The sequence below is a fragment of the Sorex araneus genome, chromosome 1, assembly GCF_027595985.1.
Source record: "Sorex araneus isolate mSorAra2 chromosome 1, mSorAra2.pri, whole genome shotgun sequence".
NCBI classification, from domain to species: Eukaryota; Metazoa; Chordata; class Mammalia; order Eulipotyphla; family Soricidae; genus Sorex; species Sorex araneus.
The window spans coordinates 115,868,711-115,892,721 of record NC_073302.1 but is presented as its reverse complement, the minus strand read 5'-3'; the positions used below and the strand labels follow the sequence as shown (position 1 = coordinate 115,892,721).

The 24,011-nt window shown below is 37.2% G+C and overlaps 1 protein-coding gene across 1 annotated transcript in view; it reads left to right on the top strand.

Annotated features, from left to right (window-relative positions):
- Nucleotides 1-1,914, top strand: part of CDH9 (cadherin 9) — a 143,484-nt gene extending 141,570 nt beyond the window's left edge. Inside the window, exon 12 of the mRNA XM_004605566.2 lies at nt 285-1,914. Within this exon, the coding sequence (XP_004605623.1) occupies nt 285-775 (491 nt within the window). The 3' untranslated portion in view covers nt 776-1,914. The remainder of the gene's footprint in view (nt 1-284) is intronic.
- Nucleotides 1,915-24,011: the final 22,097 nt, after the last annotated feature.

Sequence of the window (24,011 nt, the reverse complement as noted above, 5' to 3'; positions counted from 1 at the left end):
CTATCGCTCCAGCCCCTGTCACTGTCACTGTCACTGTCATCCCGTTGTTCATTGATTTGTTCGAGCAGGCACCAGTAATGTCTCTCAATGTGAGACTTGTTACTGTTTTTGGCATACCAGCCTCTGAGCTAGACTTTTTGTGTTTCCAAAGTTTGCCTATTTGGTCACGAACCCTCAACCTCTCTTCTTTGTCCCCTTCCCTATTTCGCCGTCTCTTGCCCATCCCTTTCTCCTGCTCCCCACTTCTCCCCCCTCCTCTTCCCTCTGCTCCCCGGGTGGCTCAGTCCTAGTGGTGCTGTTCGCCGCGCTGAAGAGGCAGCGGAAGAAGGAGCCCCTGATCGTGTCCAAAGACGACGTCCGGGACAACATCGTGACCTACAACGACGAAGGCGGAGGGGAGGAGGACACGCAGGCCTTCGACATCGGCACCCTGCGCAACCCCGAGGCCAGGGAAGACAGTCAGCTGCGAAGGGATGTCCTGCCCGACCCGATTTTCCAAATCCGGAGGACCGGGCCTCTCTGGGAGAACATCGACGTGCAAGACTTCCTCCACCGGCGCTTGAAAGAGAACGACTCGGACCCCAGCGCGCCCCCCTATGACTCGCTGGCCACCTACGCCTACGAGGGGAACGACTCGGTGGCCGACTCGCTCAGCTCCCTGGAATCGCTCACGGGGGCGGACGTCAATCAGGATTACGACTACCTAAGCGACTGGGGGCCGCGGTTCCGCAAACTCGCCGACCTGTACGGGGGTGATGACAGTGACCGGGACTGAGCCGCGTCCTTAGACGACCTCGGTGCCGGTTCCTAATTTGTGCTTAGGCGGGGTGGGGGGCCCTGCGCGTCCTCTCTCCCTCCCTCCCTCCCTCCGGCGGGGCGCGGGGCACGTCTTTGAAATTGACATTCTGAAACAATCCATGGTGTTGTCTTAGTAAGGATTTGCTTGACCAGTCCGTGTCCGTGAATGATTTACGAATGCGTAGACCTGTTAACGAGTCGTAACTAACCGGTTCACCCTCTCTGCCTAAAGAACAATCTCCGGAACGAAAGCATATTGTCAATAATCAATGGAAAGTACGGATAAAAGGCTTTCTGTGCCTTTTTTCTTAGCTCTCATGACTTTATAAATGTTTTCTTAATGGGCGTCTAGTTCACCTTTACTAGGAAAGCATTGTGCAATTGCTTTGTAAATTAATAACGGAAAAAAAATATATATATATATGTATCCCTAAAGAAATAGGAATGCCTATTACTGCCATATTTATTTAGTTGGGGAAAAAAAAAAGGTCTTTGTGTTAATTCATTCATATTTTTATAAATGTATATTTATATTTTTGTATTTTTATGCAATAAACGAATCTTTATAAAATAACTTTCATTTTATGTGATTTCTAAAGGCATATCTGATCTCATTTACGGAAGATTATTTTGTTTGTTTTTCGGGCCACACCGGGTAGTTCCGAAAAGTTCTGTGTATGAGGGTCAATCCTGGTGGTAGTCAGGGGGGTGGGGGTCAGGGATTAAACTCAACGTTCTAACAGGCAAAACATTTTTTTTTTTTTTGCACACCTCATTGAATCTATTCTTTGGCCCCTTAGATTGATTTATTTAGTTTAGATTAAACAATGTTTCAGATAAATCTTAAAGGTAAAAGATTTCATAATGAAGTAAAAAAGAAAGATTTACTCAGGGAAAAGCAATTAAATCCTTGCATACATTTAGAACTAAAATGTCACGAGGCTATACTAGAGCTTTTGTATAAATTGTGATTTTTCTGTATTAACCATTTAAATGTGGACAAGTGCTTATTGGATCACAGGTGTAATCCATTAGTGGGATATTAGGCACATTTTAAATAAAAATTGTAATATTTTTGCAAATAAGAGACTACGATTTTTGTATAACTCTTAGCTATGAAATCAACTTTTGGATTTTATTGGATAGTGAAATGTATGTCTACACTGCTTAAATAAAGGAGAAATTACATGGTGTCAGAGATGGAGCAATTGGTAGTAACATTGTCTGCCTCAATCTACCAAGCTTGAAATACCAAGAACACCATAAGAGCCCATGCTACTCACAAGACATGCAACTGTTAAAGACATGTAGTATGACCCCAAATACAATATTATATAGTTGATTTTATTTTCAGTTATGAATAAATGTTCATTTGGCCAGCATTTTTTGTCAACTAAATAATTTTATAATTTGTCTAGTTTCAAAGTTCTCGCATATTGGAAAGACAGATATTCTAAAGTCTTTTTAAGAGAAAGAGAACTGAGTAGTTTTATATTTAATATGCATATAATCATAACTATAAGCAGACTTTTTAACCCCCAAAAATGACCAGTCTATAAAATGATGCTTACTGTTTTTTCACAACCTTTAAATTTCTATAGTTTGGACCTGTCTGATAAGGATCTATTATTTTCTTACTAGCAAAAAAAATAAAACAATTTCAGTTTTCCAGAAAATTTACAAGGTAATATTTCTGTATTCAATTTCCTATATCTTATTAGACAAATACTATAAAGCCAGTAATTTTTTTTCATCTCCTGATTTCACGAGCTGAGGGGTTGATAAACATGAGGAAAATTTTCTATTTAATATTGAGATATATTATTTCAAAAGAAAGCATATGATTTAAAAGTTTGATTTCATATCTCTTTAAAATGTATGCCAGGACTGGAGTGAAGGTACAGTGGGTAGGGCGTTTTGCCTTGCACATGGTCAACCCATGTTCCATTCCCAGAATCCTATATGGTCCACCAAGCACTGCCCCTCAGGAGTAATTCCTGAGTGCAGAGCCAGGAGTAACCCCTGTGTGTGTAATCTCCAGGTGATTAGGGTACCCTGGCAGTACCCTAATCTCTCTCACTGCCAGTGTTCACCCATGGCTGATGCCATGGGCGGATGAGGGAGGAAACAAGGCTGCTAGGCTGGTTGGTGATCAGTTGCCATCCATCCCATTCTCCCCGCATGCCTGTTCTCGTTTGACTAAGCCCCTAATTCTAGTCTCACACTGCCCCTCATTAACCGTCTTCTCCTGTCTCTCCCGCTCATCTCTCAATGCTCTATCTCACCACCCTGGTCTCTCTCTAGTCTCTCATCAAATTCCGGTATTGGGGGTAAACCACTATACCCCATCCAGTAGCATAATTAACATATGAAATTCCTTCTTTTGCTCAAGGGCAAAATATCACTTAGGGGTGTTTCTCCTCTCCTTAGTCCAATAACTTAATCAAAATCTCAATCCTGCTTCTTAATATTAGTTATTTTGTATGGACACAGTAAGAGATACATTAAGTTTGTTGGGTTTGTTGGCTCTACTGGGGACATCTCACTATAGATCTCAGACTACAGTGCTTAGGCCAGGTTAATCTTTCCTAGCCCTCTAGATTAGGACGTTACTAGTCTAGATGTTACTTTTTGGATCAGGACAGAATTTGCCCATGGCCATGCTCTTATCTTATAGTTAAGTATTATGGAGTTTTGGCCTAGCCCATTTTGATGCCAGGGTAGCTTACAGCTTGCCATGGGTCCATCCAGTCCCCTGTGGGGACCCTGCTTTTGGGGTGCTAGGAAGTAAGGGAAACTGAGGCTTAAATGGAGAGAACAGATGACCAAGAGTGAATATTATTTGAATATTATTCGAAGTCAGTTAACTCCCAAGTTACAAAAGCATAGCATTAACTGTCTTCCTGTCTCTATACAGAAAGGACATTGCTCTGAATTAAATATGCAAGGGACTTAAGGAGAAGAGAAAAAGCAATATTTACAAGTGATTAGGAGATAAAGGTCATTGACCAGTTGGGAAAGCAGGGCACAAAGAGAGAGGTTACAGATTGGAAAGATTATCTGCCAGGGGGTGACCAAGGGAAGAGCCCCTGGCAGCTCTTCCAATTGGCTGCACCCCGGGTTTGGGTGGGGAGGGGAGTTCGGTCCGGGGCGCTCGTGCAGGTGGAGCGGCCTGGGCCATGGGGCAGACAGAGGAGGAAATGGTGGATTGATCCGATGCCCTTTATTCCATTCTCTCCACGCGCCTGTTCCAGTCTCTCTGAGCTCCCCGTTTCTCCTCTCCCCTCTCTCTCCCTCAGCACTCTTCCTTCCGAGCTCCTGACTCCTCCACCCTCCCTCTCTGGTTTCCCTCTTCTCTGGATTCTCCTTGATTCTCTCCCTGGACTAGTCTCTCCCCCTACTTGTCCTCTAGGCTACACACACAGTCTGGTAGCAAAATCAACATAAGAAAGCGCTTCCTGAGGTTCAAAGGAAGTACCACCTAGGGGCATTCCAAAACCCTTCCTGACTGCCCACAGGCAAAATACCTCTTAAGGTGTCTTTCTCCTTTCCTCAGTCCAAAAACTCCATCAACATCTCAATACTAGTAATTTTCGTATGGACCAGTAAGAAATACATTGAGGCTTGCAGGGCAGCTCTCCAGGCAACATCTTGCCACAGACTCAGACTGCAGTGCTCAGGCCAGATCAATCATTCCTAACCCTAGCAGGGTCTGAATATAGTTATTACTTTTTTGGATCATGACAGCATTTGTCCATGACCAAGCTCTTAACTTATAGTTAAGCATTAGGCAATTTGGCCAGGCCCATCTTGCCAGGGTAGCACATAACTCACCGCTTGCCCTGAATCTCTCCCATCCCTTTTCGGGACCTTGCTTTTGGGGGTGGTAGGAAGTAAGGGCAGCTGAGGCTTAGGTCGAGAGGAGGAGGGTAATAACATGTAGAGTCAAATGACCCCCAGGTCACAAAAGCATAGCATTTGCTACAATCTTCCTGTGCCAATACAAAAGGACATGGCTCTGAATAAACTATGCAAAGGACTCAAGGAGAAGAGAAAAACAATATTTATAAGTCAACTGAACACAAAAAAAGAAGTTATAAATAAACACAGGAATGGGAGCACTGTGATGCGAGTAACCCAATAAACTTAAACTACCTGAGGCTATGTTATCCTACAATAGATAAACACAGAGGAATGGGAGCACTGTGATGAAAGTAACCCAATAAACCTAGGTTTCGAGTGACAAGACAGAAGGGACAAACCAATGTCATCCTATAATTGTGCATCACTGGATGTGATCCAAAAGCAATTAATTAATTAATTAATTAATTAATTAAACTCAATGCTACCACACAACATTCACTCCCAACATAAAAAATTGTCTCTGAACAGTTGGTTGGGTCACTGTCCACCTGGAATTCCTCCGTCTTTGCACTCTGGGACATTCAGTTATGTGGTTATTTTACGAGGTTAGTTTCATTTGATTTCTTCCCCTCCCTGACTTCTCTATATAACATACGAGAATCTATTTAGTATTTTCTTTCTGCTTTTGACATTTCAGTTATTATGCTCTTCAACCCTTGAACTCATATTCAGTTTCATTTACATAGATCCCAAAGCAAGGTTTCATTCTTGCTCTAAGTAATACTCCGGTGTGTTTTTGCCAGCTCTGCTTTTTCCTGAATTGGCTCCTGGTTTATTAGCAGAACTTGAATAGTATAAATAGCACTGGAACAAAAACAGGTGTGTATTTTTCTCTTGGTATTCAAGTGTATGTGTTCTTTGGATAAATAGCTTGACATGGAATTGCTGATGTGTATCATAGCTTTACTTTGAATATTTAGAAAACTTTTGGTGCTGTTTTCCATAGTGAATAACTAGTCTACACCATCACAATAGTTAAAAGTTTTTCTTTACTTCCACATACTCAGCAACAATTGTTTCTGAACTTTTACATATAAGCCATCTCATTTTGATCTGCATTTTTCTAGTGATAAGTGTAAAGCATTAATTCATAACAAGGTATTTTTTTCCAAATCAGATAATTTCATTACACTTGGCTATTTTAAATTAACAAATCACATAAAATATAATGCCTAATTATAATGGAAGAAAGTCTGAGATCATGATTTTTATCATAAATGCTCAATAATTTTGTATGAGCAGGTATGTATCTATTTCTGATTATTTTACAGTGTGAGGGGTCTATTTAAATCATTTCCACTCTAACATGTAGCTTGAATATTATTATTCAATCCTCCTGACAAAATTGCTTGATGAAATAACCAGTATTTAACTGTGATAATTTGGGAGCAAGTGGTGTGGAACAATGTGTTCAAGACATGCTCCTGCCTCTGTGCTCAGTGTCTATTCCTGATGGTGCTCAAGAGATATCATGCTGTACCCGGGGTCCAACCAGAGTAAGCCATATGCAAAACCAGTATATTAAACGATGTGCTTTATCTCTGGTTTCATATAATTATTTTAATTTGGTTAAATATTATAAATATATAGCACATAAATAGGACATGTACAAAGTATAAAGTATTCAAATAGATGGCATATATGAATGTCTTATATACCACTGATTACAATTAAACTATTAAACAATTCACTGTATCACTGTCATCTCGTTGTTCATGGATTGGCTCCAGCGTGGGCCGGTAGCATTTCCATTTGTCCCAGGCCTTAGATTTTATCATCCTCTCCTTACTCATCTTTCCCAATGATTGGAGATTTTTTCAGGGTCAGGTGGAAGGAGACCTGTTATTGTTACTGTTTTCGGACTATCGAGTACACCAAGGGGAGCTTGCCAGGCTCTACCATTAAACAATTAGGCTATTAAAAATGTCACTGTCACTGTCATCCCGTTGCTCATAATTTGCTCGAGCGGGCACCGTTAACATCTCCATTGTGAGACTTGTTGTTACTGTTTTTGGCATATTAAATTCACCACGGGTAGCTTGCCAGGCTCTGCCATGCAAACGAGATACTCTTGGTAGCTTGCTGGGCTCTCTGAGAGGGGCAGAGGAATTGAACCCAGGCCATCCGCATGCAAGGCAAATGTAGAGATCCACTGTACTATCTCTCCAACCCTTAAAAATATGTAACTTTTTTTTTTTTTTGCTTTTTGGGTCACATCCGGCGATGCACAGGGGTTACTTCTGGCTCTGCACTCAGGAATCACCCCTGGCGGTGCTCAGGGGACCATATGGGATGCTGGGAACCAAACCAAGGTCAACCGCGTGCATGGCAAACGCCCTACCCACTGTGCTATCGCTCCAGCCCCAAAATATGTAACATTTTTAATTCAGATTTATCATAATTAAATACTATCTAAAATCAATTCAAAATATAGAAATACATAATTTTACCACTTTTAATTTAAAAAGACTGAAATTGAGCTAAAATTCTATTTAATGCATTTATAAAATAGGTAATGACATTTTACAAGATTTCAGGCCATTAATTTTAAATGTCAGAACCAAAACAACAGCCCATACAGTGCATAAAAAAATAGCCTTCTCCTCTATAGTTTTATACTTAACATCTAATCATTTCATTTCTCTCAGTCCACTATTATTGACTACTGTAATGTGAATTAAGACAAGTTGCATACATTTAAGCAAACTTTATTTCTAAATATCTTTAAATAAGTTTTAATAACATCACTACTCTTAAAAATGAGTGTCATAGTGCTAGAGATATAGTACAATGGATAGGGCATTTGCCTTGAACACGGCCAACCCGTGTTTGAACCCTGGGATTCCATAGGGCCCCTGACCAATGCCAGGAGTAACCCCTGAGCATGGCTGGATGTGACTCAAAAAGTAAAAAAAAATAAAAAGAGTAACAGTAGTTCAATAGTAGTTCATGTGAAAGAGGCACACGTGTTTTAAGTCAATAACTCCAATGTAGGACCAGAAAGATAGTATAGTCAATAAGGCTTTTGCCTTGCATAGAGCCCATCTGGGTTCTATCATTTGCACATGTGGATACCCAACACCCACCAGGAGAGATTCCCAAGTGCAGAACATACCCAGGTGTGACCCCGAAATCATACCAATAATAATTTTGAATTAGAAAAAATTAACAATGCAGAGATTTTCACAACTGCTGTTTTTTATTTGAGGGACTCATGAAAGGATCGGCTGAAAATTGTTATTTTAGCTAACAAAAAAGAGTTACCTACTCACTTTATTGTCTGTCTAACAAGGTTGTGATTTTTATACGACAACTTAAGAGGATCCTGCAGGTACCAAAACTGTCACTATCTATTCTCTAAAAACAAATTAAAAATTGACCCAGTGGGACCGACTATGACACAATAGCGCTGTGAACTTCACCCATGTACTACCAGTGCCAGTGTAGGCGAGAATTGAAAAGCAAGAGTCTCTGCTAGAGAAGCAAAGAAGCTGCACCCCAATATGTATCACACACACCGGAGAGAGGACCCCCAAACATCTAGAACTGAAAAGCAATGGTGTGTCCTCGAGAACCATTAAACTTTATATTCATATGAGAAAAATCACTTTCATCGGTCAATTGTTCAAGTGCCAAACCCTAAAATAATTTTGCTCTGCATTCCACAACCCCCAGTCTCCTCCAGTAGTGATCCTTGAGAGCAGAGCCAGGAGGAGGAACCCTTGAGTAGCATCAAGTGTGCCCCATCCCTACCAGAAAAATAAAAAATCAAAGCTAGTACAGTACCTGGGCTGTGTGGGATATACAAATTTTATTTACTTGTCTGATGTTTATTTTGGTTTTGAGGTCACACCTCAATGGGAACTATGCCCAGGAATGGTTGGCAGTGATCCGTAGACCACATTGATGCTCAATCACTGTGTAACTCTATCACTGTATCACTGTCATCCCATTTTTCATTGATTTGCTCGAGCAGGCATCAGTAATGTCTCCATTTGTTACCACCCTGAGATTTTAGCAGCCTCTCCTTACTAGTCTTTCCCAATCAATGATTGGAGGCTCTTTTAGGGTGAAGGATATGACCTGTTGTTGTTACTGTATTTAGCATATCAAATACACCATGGAAAACTTCCCAGGCTCTTCCTGATGCTCAGTAACTAATCTAAACATCTAACCAGGACTCACACATGCAAGGCAGGAACGTTGACCTTCTTGAGACTTCTCTATGACTTAAAGCTCATTTTTATCTCTTTTCTAAACAAAGAAATCCTTTAGCTACCTGAGGGGTAGAGATCTGGTCAGACATATGTTTGTGTTCCTGTTGAACTACTCTGAATTAAGGGGTACTGGCTCTCACTGACTTTGTGAACTTCACACTTCAGATGTGATTATATTCTGCAGTTTTCATACCGGTACCCTGTGTTTTGAGGCTGTTACCAGAAAACACCATAAAAATATGAGAAAGAAATATAAGTCACAAACTCTTAACACCTCTGCAGGAATGGTGGTGGTGGGCCTATGTGTTTGTTCAGTTCACAAGCTCTTCAGTATTTCCTGTAGCACTGTTATCTCATTGTTCATCAATTTGCTTGAGTGGGCACTGGTAACATCTCCATTGTGAGACTTGTTATTGTTTTTGGCATATTGAATATGCCATGGCTCTGCCATGCGGGCAGGATACTTTCAGTAGCTTGCTGGGCTCTTTGAGAAGGATGGAGGAATCAAACCTGTGTCAACGGCAGGCAAACTCCTTATCCCCTGTGCTATCACTATTGAGAAGTAAAGATGATCAAATTCAGTACTAGAAAATAGGAAGTATTATTGTAAAGTGAAGGAGAAAGAAACTCTCTGGCAAGGGCGGGCTTTAGCATTGGGTTAAGCTAAATTGGACTCATTTTGTGGTGCATATTTTTAAAAATCTTTAATAAGAAAGCTGGTTACTTATCAAGTGACAATAATGTTTACAGAAAATGCAAGGATTATACAAGATGGTCAGGTTATTTTGGGGTCTTGGGGTCTTTTGAATTATCTACTCGGCCATTGGCCTTAGGTATTTATCTACTGTCTCTTGGAAAGCTAAGGATTGGAGCAGACCCTATGATATTGAGCAATTGTTAACTTCCCAATTATAAGAAAGATCCTGAGAACTCACAGGAAGGTTAAAAATGTAGGATTAGGGCAATCAAAGTGGAACTGTTTACAGCAGCTGGCAGAAGGAAACTGAGGCTTCCTCTTTCACTATCAACATTGGGAATAGTACTAAAGAAAAGGAAATGCACATGAAAGCACAACATGTGGAATTAATGCACCTTTGCACAAAAGAAAACGCTTTGCACCACAATGAAAATCATTAATAAAGTGAAATGTTCATATATTAATGGGAGGAAATGTTTGCAAGTCATGTGCTTATTGAAACATTAATATTGAACTTATAAATAGAATGCATATAATTCAAGAAAAAGCATAAACAACTGAATTTTAAAGTGAGAAGATGATTTGAAGAGAAATTCAGGTGACCACGAAAGCAGAGTCTCAACATCAATTATTATCAATAAAGTGCAATGCAATTCAAAACCTTAATGAGATTCTTCAGATTTCTCAAAATATGAAAAACAAGAAAAGAAATATAAAGTATCAGTAAGGATGGTGAGAAAATTCTCATGAAGCATTGGAAGGAATTTAAGTCTGTGCCAAAAGTTGTGGGGAAAGAAACTAAATTTTTTGGCCAATCAAAAAGAAATAAAGACAAACAAGTGAGACTTTATCAAACTAAGAATTATCTGCACTGAGCTTTTCTCCTGGAAGGGGGCATAACATGACGCCCGCCATAGTCATGCCACCCGACTCCATGCTAGACTGTTTCACTAGGGGTGCCCCCGAGGGGGGCAGGTGCCCCGCCTCAAGGAACCCAGCCCCAGCAGATGAAAATTTCCAGAACCCAATCACCGCCACTCTCTCAAGGCCATTTCTCACACCCTTGGGCCGAGCCTTATGCAAGAGTGAACATATTAATGGACCAAATAACCACAAATGTGGTCACATCGTAATATGCTCCCGACATAAGTACCATACCACATTTGATGAGGTTCAGATAGTAGGCAACAAATCATCTAGGAAAAAAATATATATATATACGGATGTATATATATTTGCATATAGACAAATTTTCATATATATATATGAAAGTTCACATTACTCAACCTTTAGCAAAATGTTAGTGATATCCTAAAGAATGTTTCAATAGCCCCTGCCAAAATTAAAAAAAAAAAACTTCACACTGTTTACTATATAAATAGTTTTTTGTAAGCATTTTCAGTGGTTCTTCAAAACTGACAATACAAAATATATAATTTTGGTTGTGCTTTAGGACAGGAATTGGGGCTTGGAATGGGACCATCCCAAATTTAATGGTGGAAAGGTATCATGGTGGTGGGATTGGTGTTTGAATATTAAATTCAATCAAATATTGTGAACTACATTATAAAATCTAAAAAAAATTAAAAAAATAATTTTTAAAAGGTTCATAAAATCTAAGGTATATTAAATTTAAGCCATTAAATTTTAAAATAAAAATTATCTGCACTGAAAAAGCAATAAGTATAATAAAACCCTATAAACTTAAAAAATATTTGACCACCACTCATCTGAAAGGAGTTAATATTTAAGGTATGTATAGCATTTTCAAATGTTAAAAGAGTACATATAGTTATATAAAAATAGTTTAAACAGTACATATAACTGTGCGAAAAATAATTAAATGAAAAAATCCTCTGCATCACCTATCAGTGAAATGCAAACCAAAACAATATCACCTTACACCTTGAGACTGGCATACAAAGAAGAGAATGGGAGAAACCAGTGTTTAGTATAAAAGTGAGAAAAATGAAAATCTTATTCACTGTTGATGTGAATGTAAACCAGTTCATCCTCTTTATTAAACAATAAGGACACATCTCAGAAAACTGATAATTGAACTTCCTAAAATTTCAATTCTTGGTATCTCTACTGAAAGTCCAAAAACACTATTTGAAACATGCATCTCTGTTGCTCTGTTCATTATTCACATCAGCCAAAATATGGAGAAAAACCAAGTACCACCCCCCCCCCACACACACACACATGCACATGCACACACACACACTCACACACACATACACACACGGGAATACTTCCTGGTTTAAGTCAAAATAATATAAACAAATTTCCGGCTATATGTATGGAATTAGGCAATATTAAATTTATGAAGAAAGTCAAAGAGAAAGCAACAGTTTTAGAATGGTCTCATATGTGGGATCTAAGAATAAATTATGGAACAGCAAATCACCAAAGAAAATGAAATCTGAGAACTATTTTACTCGAGTTTACCAATGGAAGGAAGCAGTCAGTATTTTTTTACAATAAAATAATTTCAAATAATAAGATTTTCAGTCATAAGAGAAAAATAAAATACAGGGCAAATGCCCAACCTGCTGTACTATCACTCGGGTCCTGATGGTACTTCTATTATGTGTTTCCAACTAAATGAAATTGAAGAAGCCAGTCAGAGAAACATTTAAAATATTGATAGCTCTGCATCTGCACCAAAGCCTATGTCTATTCATCCCTTTCATCCACTCCACCCTCTTGAATTTTCATTGTCAAAATGAAAAGTATTTTCTGAGGTGCAGATAAAACTTTTCAACACTGGGAGTTTCATGTATTGTCAAAGGTAAAAATGTCAAATGCTTGTGCTAAATGTTACTCAAGTATATTTATATACCAGATTACAAATGTTATAGAAACATAATACTTAAAATTATAATGTGTATAATCAATAGGAAAGAAACACATGTGAATTTAGAGTTCCCTAATATTTCTCTTATTTTTCCTAGTGCATAGTTGCTTCTTGTATAGATAGCATCATGCTTATAAACTGCCTAATATAAAAAGCTAACATATCCAATATTTAAAAGTGTGCCAAAGATGGGACCAGAGTGGTAATACAGAGTAGGGGCTTTTTTTTTGCATGTGGCTGATCAGGGTTTGAGCCCCGTCATCCCATATTATCCCCAAGGACCACTAGGAGTAATTTCTAAGTGTAGAGTAAAGAGTAAGCCCTGAACATCTCTGGGTGTGACCCAAAGAGTCTAAATAAATGAATAAATAAAAATAAGCCAAAGACACTCTTGTTTAAGTTTTAGATCTGTTTGTACATTTGAGTAATGAAATAAGCCCTCTTACCAAGAAATAGTCATGTAATATTATATGATTTTTAGTTGTATATTATTTATTGAATTATATTAACCTAATGAAATGATGGAAATGTGGATCACATACAACTAAATAGGAGACTAGACATGATCTGAATTGGAGAGTTGATTATACTGTTTTAGCATTGGTTAATATATTGTAAGAAAGTTATTTCCATTTCATGGCCTGTAAAATTAATTCCTTAACCTTCCAGCTATAATGAAAGATCACATTCTGTGTTTTTTCATTATTAATCCATTCTTATACTTATTATCATGAAAATATATTAAATATTCTAAGCCTTACTCATTAAAACTTTAATGCAATAGCCATCAGTTTTGCTCACTGAATAACAAATAATATAGAAACAATGTTAAGAGATATTTAAATGCAAATCTATGTTAAATGGAAGAGTGATCTGAATTCCTTTTAAAAAATCTATTTAAAAATCAACTCCAATTCAGATGAAACTAATAGAGGTAAACTGCATACTGTTGGTTTACGTATGACAATTTAATTAATTAGCATGATTTGTTTGTATTTTCCATAGCTTATTTATCCTCTAAATACTATATTCATCTTCCTTTAGGAATAAATATTCATGCCACTAGGCAACACACAAACCTATAAATAAAATAATATTTCAAGATGAACAAATGTGTATTTAACAATCTTAAGCATTTATTTTTGATAAATGTCCCCTTACGTAGTAAAAACACCTTTGTGAATTGGGATCAGGGACGCGAATTTAAGATTAAGAGGAAATTTTGCTCATCTTTTAAGGAAAAGCTCTTTTCACAGTTTCTAATGAAGGGTCCAAGAGGAAAAGCAATAAATGTAAGTGATCAAAAAGAAAAGCCCCAAGCCAAAAAAAAAAAAAAGTTACAAATCTCAAAGGGCAGTTGCTTTTTAAGATATTTTTAAAAGGAGAATACTGTTCCTAAGAAAAGAGGAGAAAGTTCATTGGCATACTTCTTTAATTTATGAGGAAAAAGAAATTACCTCATTAAAATTTAATTTAAAATTAAATCCCAAATAGAATAAAATCAACCACAGAAATGAGCTAAATTGCAATCCACTGAGAACAAAGATTGATAATGCTTTAAGGAATAATATGCTCATATAAAAGTTCTCATGTGCTCTTACAGCATTTATCATTTTTCAAGACACATGTAGCTTCTGAATACAAAGCCAGCAATGTGGACTAATGCAAAATATAAAGTGGCCTGGGAAATAGTAAAAAAGAACAAAATAACTTATAGATCTTTCTGATTTATCTCACCTACTGCATTTAATCATATATGTTGCTTTATACATATGCAATTTATATAGAACTTTCTACTTTTGGATTTGCACCTGTATTTTTCATATGACTCAAAAATGCACATAGTAAAATATAATATCTGATTTCTTCTTAATTAATGGGAATATGAAAAGCAAATGAGTTTTCTAAGTTCATGGGAGCCAAGTACAGGTGTTAATTCTTAGACACTTCTATGGAGCAAGTTTAATATTTTTTATCAGTAGCACAATCAAGTACATACATACATACACATACATATATTTTTTGTTTGTGCCAAAGACGTGCAATACCTCAAATTCAAGTCATTACCTAGTATGTAATTACACAGGAAATTAAAACACAGACAAAATGTATTAAGGCCATTTTGCCACTGTACCATATTAGTTATAGTTTCAGAAGAATAGGAATTATGTTTCCTACTCCGATAAAAGATTTTACATAAGTTTAAGAGGTGAGACAATGCTGAATAAAAAGAATAATAAGTAGTTAGACACAAATTCTTTACAATTTACAGTGTATGCATCCTCTCTTTTGAATCTGCACTGGCGTTACAATTTTCTGTAACCTAATAGAATATGACAGAAGTAATTTTCATGATTCCATAGTCTATATCTTCAGAAGTCTCATAGCTCTGTTTTCATTCAGAGAAATGTTTCTCCCTTATGTAAACAAGTCTGGAACAAACTTTTCTGAGGAAAAAAATGAATACAGATATGCAGCTTCCCACTTATTTTTTCAGTTAATGCCCCATTTTGTGTTCAAGCCCAGAAAATAAAAGTATTGTGAAGAGAATGAATTCTATCTCAACCTAGACCAAATTACCAACCATTGCAATAGTGACCTAAATGAAAATATTTGTTTTGATGTTCACATAGCTACAATTATTGGAAAAAAATTGTTATCTTCCTAAATACCTTCTGGAGAGGCATTACAAACACAAATTTTGCTATGAGTAATATATTTTGCTATCTCTAATAACATCTCTCATCTGACAGAAGTCTATACATGTGTTTGTCTACATACTTAAGCACATGAAGTTGAATGAAGAGTGCAGAGAAATTTCAGGATACCTTACTAAGCTACAAAGAAATATTTAGCGACACATTTTCTACTTCTATCTGGTTTGTGAAAACCAAATCTGTCACACTCAGCATATTCTTTGTACTTAGTAAAGAGTGAACAGTGAAGAGTTTTCCCAGGGAGAGTGAAGCACCTGTTAACAGAGAAAAGTTTCCACTCCTACCCCATAAAGATCAGTGACAAATGCAGTTAATTTGAACAATGTTTGGAGCCACAGTCATTGTGTAGGATTCTGAGCTTAGAGAAAACGAACACATATCCACAGACAGGACAGAGACTGTACAGAATTTGACATCTCTCTTCTTTTGCCATTTTATTTTCTTCAAGTGACTTTCATTAGTTAAATTCTATGAGAAGCTAAGAGACATAGAAGTTGAGTGATGCTACAGGAATTTAGCATCCCATAGTACTGAGCGGATATTATAGATATTAGATTTGAGAAATTGACAAGGAGAGGCAATGAAAAAGAGCCATAATGGCTGCCTCGTTCCAATTCCTATTTCATGTAACATGACACTCTACACATATAGTTAGTATTTCCTACATTAATTTTGTTAGACTTCATGCTGAGTGTTGCACGTGTATGTAGTCATCTATTGCTTTTGAAAACACTATGATGTTAGTATCATCATGATTATTCCTTTTCGCAGTTTTGAAAAAATCAAAGAAAAAAAAGCTATTTTTCCCAAGGACTGATAGTCAAAAGGCAGAAAACTTAGAAATCAAACAAAAGAGATTTTGGCTGAAGAATGTATAATTCATTTTCTGTCTTTCTTCACAATGGCTTTATAGCATCATTACTGATGAGCTAAGTATGTGGACTGCCCTGGACACTTAGGGCTAAATCTCACCACTAAAGCTAACAGGGAGAAATTAAATCAGGATTTTCAAAACGAAACTGATTAACTTGCAGAATGTGCACAACTTTCTCTCTCCTTTTTTTTTTCTTTTTGGCTTTTTGGGTCACACTTGGTGAGGCTCCGGGGTTACTCCTGGCTCTGCATTAAATTATTCCTAGTGGTGCTTGGAGAAATTATATGGGATGCCAGAGATTAATCAGGATTAACCAGATGCAACGCAAATGCCCTACACGTTGTACTATCATTCTGGTTCCCAAAACTATACTTCCCTGACTGGGAACCGAATATATGTGTCCAAGTTCTTCATCTCTCCCATGAATATTGTGCTGATTCAGGAAACACCTTTATGCACATGCTTAGTCAGACAGGAAGACATAGTCAAAATAATTTCTTGCACCTAAATGAAAACTTGCCTCTAAAGCCTTAAAGCCCGGAAGCACAATTTAACGTTGAGATTTGTTGGATAACACTGGGTTGTACTTGCTACTCCTGAAGGGAGCTTAAGATTTATTGAGCCACTCCCACAAAAGTGCAACTGAGACACCCCCAATTCCATCAAGCACTAATAATCCAAAATTGATTTCTCTCTTTCTTTATATCATTTGTATGGTTTATTTGGCAATGGCCTTTTGTATAGACACAGGAAGACAACTGATGCTATACTATGTAACATGGGAGTTAATTGACTCAAAAATAATATTTACTCCTTGGTATGCATATTTACTTGACTTAAGCCTCAGTTTATGACTTAGGCCATGCTCAAGGCCCCTCTCAACACATTCGGATGAGTCTCACACATGAAGGAACCAGCAGAGGAACCCAGGTGCTTGGGACCCTGGGCTGAGACCTCCAAGCCTGCTCAGATCGGGACTGGACCTCTTCCGCCCAGATTCCCCATTTTCCAGTAGCTTGGAGGTCACATTCAGGAAATGTCCCTGGTGCTGTGTAATTCCACCAATGGCCAACATCCAGAAACTATAAAACCAAGCTCCAAGAAGAGAGCGATGCATGACATCTTATAGCCTAGTTCTTCCTCTGGGAGAACCTGACAAGCTACCGAGAGTTTCCTGCTCACATAGGAGAGACTCACAAACTCCCCATGTTGTATTCATATGCCCAAACCAGTAATAATTATGGGTCTCATTCCCCTGACCCTGAAAGAGCCTCCAATGCGACACCATTGGAAATGACAAGTAAAGAGAGGCTTCTAAAATCTCAGGACCCATTCGGGTTGGAAGATGCAAGCTGAAAGTAGACTAAAGACCGAACATGATGGCCACTCAATACCTCTATTGCAAACTACAACACCCCAAAGGAGAGAGAGAACAAAGGGGAATGCCCTGCCTCAGAGACAGAGTTGGGTGGTGGGGGATGGGGGTGGTGGTGAGAGGGATACTGGGATCATTGGTGGAGGTGAATGGGCAGTGGTGGTGGAAGGGGTAAACGATCACTGTATGAGTAAAATGCAAACACAAAAGTTCATAAGTCTGTAATTGTATATCACAGTGATTCTCTAATAAAAAAATTAAAAAAAAGAAAAATAAATCTCAGGGCTAGGACGATTGGAGACATTGATGAGACTGCCCAAGAAATTTGATGATCAATGGGATGATGATGATGATGATGATGATGATGATGATGATGATGATGATGATGATGATGATGAAGTCTCATTTGACCTTATTTCCTAGCATTCCAAGAGCAGAGTCCCAGCAAGAGACTGGATGGACATAGGGCAAGCTGTGAGCTATTCTGGCATCAGAATGGGCCAAGTCAAGTGCCATAATACTTAACTATAAGTAAAGAACATGGTCATGGGCAAACTCTGTCATGACCCAAAAGAGGTAACTGAATAAGGACCCTACTGCGGTTAGGGAAAACTAACCTAGCCGGAGGACTATGGTCTGGAATATATAGTGAGATGTCCCCAGGAAGAACCAAACCTTAAGCTTAATATATATCTTATATCTTTTATCTTAGTTGATGAGAAAGCAATATCTCTTATCTCTAGCTGATGAAGAAGCAAGATATCCTGGATGGAATCCTGCCCTTGGGCGGATCTCCTAGTAATCTTGAGTAATCTCCTCATATGAAATTTTCCCCTTGAGAAGAAGTGGCCTTTACCTCTCTTTGTTGATTTGTTAATGTTCAACCTAGCCTTTGTTTCCCCCCTCCAACATGATTCGTATGTAACTGTGCTATCAGGGGTTGTGGAGAGACTGAAGTCTGGAGACAATGGAGTAAGACTTGTGGGAGAGACCAGAGACTGAAGATGAGATAATAGAGATAAGACTGGAGATAGATAGACAGTCAAGAGACTAAAATCTGAGATGAAGAGGAAGACCAGAGAGAGACCAGAGAGAGACTAGAGAAAGGGAGACAGGAAGATGAGAAACGACATTGTAAGACTTGAAGTTAGACTAGTTGTAAGATGTGTAGGAGAGTTGCTGAAGAGAGAATTGTTGAAGATGCCAAGGACAGGACTTTAGAACTAGACTCTGGGAAGGAGGTGATGACTAGACACTGAGGACTAGGGCTTGAGGACAGAAGGTTGCTGAAGGTGAGGAGGAGAACTCAGCTTTGGAGACTTTGAGGTCTGCAAGGCGATTTGGATACTGGAACTCTGATGACTGGGACTATGGCCAAAACAACAACTACAACTGTGGGCACCTTAATGGAGAGATCTGATGAACCCAGAGAGTCCTTTACCCGTCATCTAGAAGAGCCTGGGGAGGTAGCTCTCAGCCACCGAACGCCACCACCATGTCCTAACTGCGTGCGAGCCCACCACCGCAACCCTTTCCACTTTTTATCTTTTATCTTGTATCCTGTGTTGGAAAACTCACAGAGCTTAGTACCACAAAGTGTTTGAATAATATCTAGTAATGTTCAGTAAACAAATAATTTATTTAGCAAAAAGTTGACCTCAAATAATCCTCTAAGACTAAAGAAGTTGAGAAACTGAGGTAGAAGGACCTGGATTTGTATTTTTCTCAGGCACTTAAAAAACATTTCCAAAATAAATCAAAAGACAATCTTGAGAGAAAATGATTTGGTATTTTTTCTTAAACTAATCAGGATCATCAAAATCTATGTTCTTTATAATTTTAAAATGCTATTTTTTATTTGGAAAAGCAATTCATCTCCCATTCTAAATGTCTGAAATGACATTTAAAATGTCTATATTGATGGTAAGTATACAAACACCAAACATATCTAAGAAAGCAATTTAGCAGTAAGCAAACATATATAGAAGCCTATCATAAATATTAAGAATGCCAAGCTATTATCATGGTACTATTTTATGGTTCAAACATTATATTTTAAATGCAAAAAATCACTTTAGAAGTATTGTGTATTAGTATGTATTAATAGCTCCTCATTACTCATAAACTTATGTAAATGTAAAGAAAAGGATGTTCTAAAAGTCTGAGAGCCAATATATTCTCAGGAGATATGATTTTTTTGTACATTTGGTGAATCTCTATTTGTTTTAGTCCTATTTCAGTAGAAAATATGATCAGGAGTTTGTATGTCTGAAGTATCGATTCTCTTTTTTGCGATGCCAGACTAATTTTCAAAATAAAGTCACTGAGTTAAAACAAAGAACCTCCATAAAACTAGAGTCAACCCATTTGCATCGCCGATGAATTGCCTATGTTTCACCTCACTTTTGTAATTTAATGAATTTGATGCCACTCACATGTTTTATATTCACCAAGTACATGCTCCATTTTTATTAATTCCCAAACTTTTTGCCCACCACAGTGCGGCAGCTCCAGTTGAACACCATTCACTTATTTTTAGCACATAGCTCCTAGCAATGCTCTGGAATTAACAAACATATACTAGATGGTTGCCTGAACAACAATATTTGCAATGAATATTGCTTTATTTAAAAAGGAGAGCAGACTGGAAAAAAAATGCCCTACCATCTGAAAGTCACAGAATGTTCTAAATTATTATGTAGAGTGAAAATTAAATGAGAGACAATAACCTTTACAAAGGGATTGTCCACACTCAAAAGACTTACTGAATCGTGAAAATAAAGTCAAAGCTCCCTTGCTTGTCTTTTGTCAGAAAGAGAATTAGAAAAATGGCAATAACTGAAAAATAGATCTGTAAAATCCATTCTTGCAACTATGCATATGAGATCAGTGAGCCAATGTCTGAGAGAACTATTGATATTCTGAGACATAATGGCTAAAAAAATAATTCCTTTAAATGAATATTTGGAGAAGAACATGGTTCTGAGAGGTTACTGAATGGCACTTTGTTAAATAATATCTCCTTTTAGGAAGAAAGACATGAGTAATTGATTACAGAGAAAATGGCTTACTTGATTTTATATCTAAAGAACATTCGTTCTCTAAATCACTAGGATGAATCACCAGTTGGCATTCATTGCAGTCATATACCAGTGAGAGCAGATGGAATATAAAATGGTATGAAACATATCTACTGAGAAAACATGCATTTTAAAAGTTAATGAAAGACAAAACAACAAGGGTATAAAGTATATCTAATGAATGTTAAAACAACTACAACATATGGGAAACCCTACATTATTAACTTAAGAAAGTAATAATATATTACTACCAATACAAATAATATATTCATGATTTTTCTAAGCATCCTCTTAAGCACCTTTGGCATAACAAATTACCTGCCACGATAAATAACAAGCAAGAGATGTGCTTTTATTAATCTTATATTGTTACTAAGAAATACGTGGTTAAATCTAAGGAGTGGTATAGCTAGTTCTTAAATTAGTCAGATTAATCCCAATATGCAAAAATATACACAATTTATGCTATACCTATTATATTAAACTATATGTCCAGTATTGTGAACTTTATAATAACAAATACTAATTTGTAATTACTACTTCTATTAAAAACTATTTTATTAAATAGTAGTTATAATTTATTAAATTAATATTTAATAATGTAATAATATTTTCTTGGAATGCTTTGAAACTTGTTAATTCAACAAAACTTTTATTACTACCAGGCACTTTGGGTGGAGGAGTTTAATAAGAAAACAAATGGCTATTGCTTTACTTAATTTCTTACCATTCTCAAGGCATTTATTATTTAAGTGAAAATGTGTAATATTGAACATTCACTATACTTTTGACATGATCCTAATCTCTAATAAATATATTATTAGTTTATTTTTTCCTCCCTGTAGGGCTATCAATATATCCTTTTCGATATAAGCAACCAGACACAGGTATTAAATAGCTTGAAATATTCCCCTAGTCTGCCCTACATTCTGCAGACATGACCACTATATAGTTATTTTAATAATAAATTCTAAAAGCTTGACATATTCCCCTAGTCTTCTCAGCATTCAATAATTTAGTCAAATTTTATGAGAGGGCTCTCACTGCTTCCAAATAGATTGTTTTATCTATTTATCTGAAGTCATGGTTGCACTTCCGAGTAGATACAGTATCAACAACTGTAATCTTATGGGTGAATTAAAAGTCAAGAGTTAAAATGGAAATACTTCTTGAATGTGTTTGGTTTTATCATTTGCAAAGGGAATATAATAACTTAAATGTCAGGTGCAGTTTGTCAAAAGATCAGAATGAGTCAAGCCATGACTCTGGAACATAGCTGTCCGCACATTGTAATACTTAGTTTTTAGTACATGAAAGACAAATCTTAGGGGCTGGAGAGATGATAAAGAAATTACGGTGCCTGTCAAGGAGACAGTAGAAAGTGGAAGGGCTTAAACTTTGTATGTGGCCTACCCTGGTTCAATCTTTTGTACCACAAATGTTTTTTCTGAGAACTGCCAAAAGGTCACTCCTGAATAGAGGCCACCAAATACTGCAGTGTCTGCCTCTCTCCCCAAAACCACAAAGATAAAAGAAATCATTATCTTTCTCAAATAATTAAATTATCATTGTCTTTCTTTGTTACAGCGGAATTGTATTCTGACCAAATGTATGTCTATTAGAAGATCTAATCCGTATTTTCTCCAAAAATATATAATTAGCAGAAGTAAAAAAAATAATATGTATTTGGGAAAAATGTTTCTAACTTATTTATAACTTCCCTCCAAATATAGAATTGGAGCGAGATAGATTTGCAAACATTTATCAAAGTTTATCCTTAGGGGAACTGAAATCTTCATGTCATTCAAATCATTCAAATGAAATGTACCATAGCTGGAAAATTCTACTTGGAAAGGCAACCATGCCTTCAGTACCCTTTTGCTCCTCAGAGCTCCCAGGCTTTATTATAAATTGAAACATCAGAACAGGAAACAATGTTGTCTTTGAATTTATCTTAGGGCAGAGTTTTCTCTTGTGATATAGTCACAATATGTATAAAAGTGACACAGTATGTATCCCCTTCTGAATTTGGTCGGGGTGTCTCACGGAGGGACAGGAGGTGTGTGGGTCACTCCCGGAAATTCACAGCTAATGAGGACAGAGACTCAACGTGAGGGCCTGTACATGGGGCAGTGCTCAGGCCCTTTGGTGACGCTAGTGGTTGGGGGCCTTGAGCCAATCTGACGACACTCAGGGGACTATCTTGTGCATGGTTTCAAACCAGGATCTGCCACATAAGGTATATACCTTAACCTCTGTTCTATCTCTCCAGCACTTCATTTCTGATTTTAATCCCAATTCAGAGCATTTAGTAAATCTACCATGCAAAAAAAAAAATACTTCAGTGTTTCCTCCAATGGAGAAGCCAATAGGTCATGCATCTCTTCCATACTAGTGGTACTTTTAAGCATAGTTCATGAGCTAATGGCATGATTTTAAAATTATATAAAATGAGAGTTAAGGATCTGAAATATGAATATGATTGATACCTGCGTGCCTTTAGACAGAAATGCTGAGGTGAGGTTAGAAACAGTGTAAAGGGAAGAAAGAACCGGTAGTGGATACCAATATGACAACCCAAAGCCTCTTTATTGCATTCGTGAACTATAGAAACTTGTGCCTGAATCTGTTCCTTACATAAAATCTAAAATTATACTCTACATCTCAACATAAAGGGATAGTGGGTGCACCATATAATTTATTCATTTTATGATACATATAAAAATTTTAGTATTTACACAAAATTGTGCATCCATTAGAATATATTATATTCATAACCACATTTTTCATTCATTTCAGGACATTTTTATTACCACCACCAAGAAAGAAGCCTCCATTCTTCATACCAATCACCCCACTAATCTCCTCTTCCGTCCCAACCTTACATAAATAGTAACCATTATTGTTCATTTCCATGGATGTGGTTACTCTACACAGTCTATCTAAATCTTATTATACATTGCACTGATTTTGTACAACTTTATTATTTCACCTGGTATGATGTATACAAGGTTTACCCATGTTATAGCATGCATAGAAATTCATTTACTTTTCTTGCCAAGCACATTCAGTATTTCAAAATATTGAAATATTTTCATTCATTCATAAAGGGAATGAATGTTTTGTTTTCATACCAATTCTTATAAAGTGGTGTTATGTTCATGTAAAATGAACATATGTACAGATGATTTTCTGCTTTTTAGCTTCTTACTGAGGTAGCTTAGGTTTGTATGACTATTTATGTTGTAGAGGTACATGGTCCACATCTCAGAGTATGCTGCTTTTACTGACGGAGCAGACCTCATGGATGTTGAAGGAATTAAAATAGTCCCAGGTGCATTCCTGCAGGATATTGATGAACACTTTGCCAATCTGGAAAGACATCCATCAGGCAAAGTTGAGTTCAGCTTGTCCTTTTCGTCCTGGATCATAGGGCCTAATGGAGTCTTGGAATTTTTCCTCAGGAACT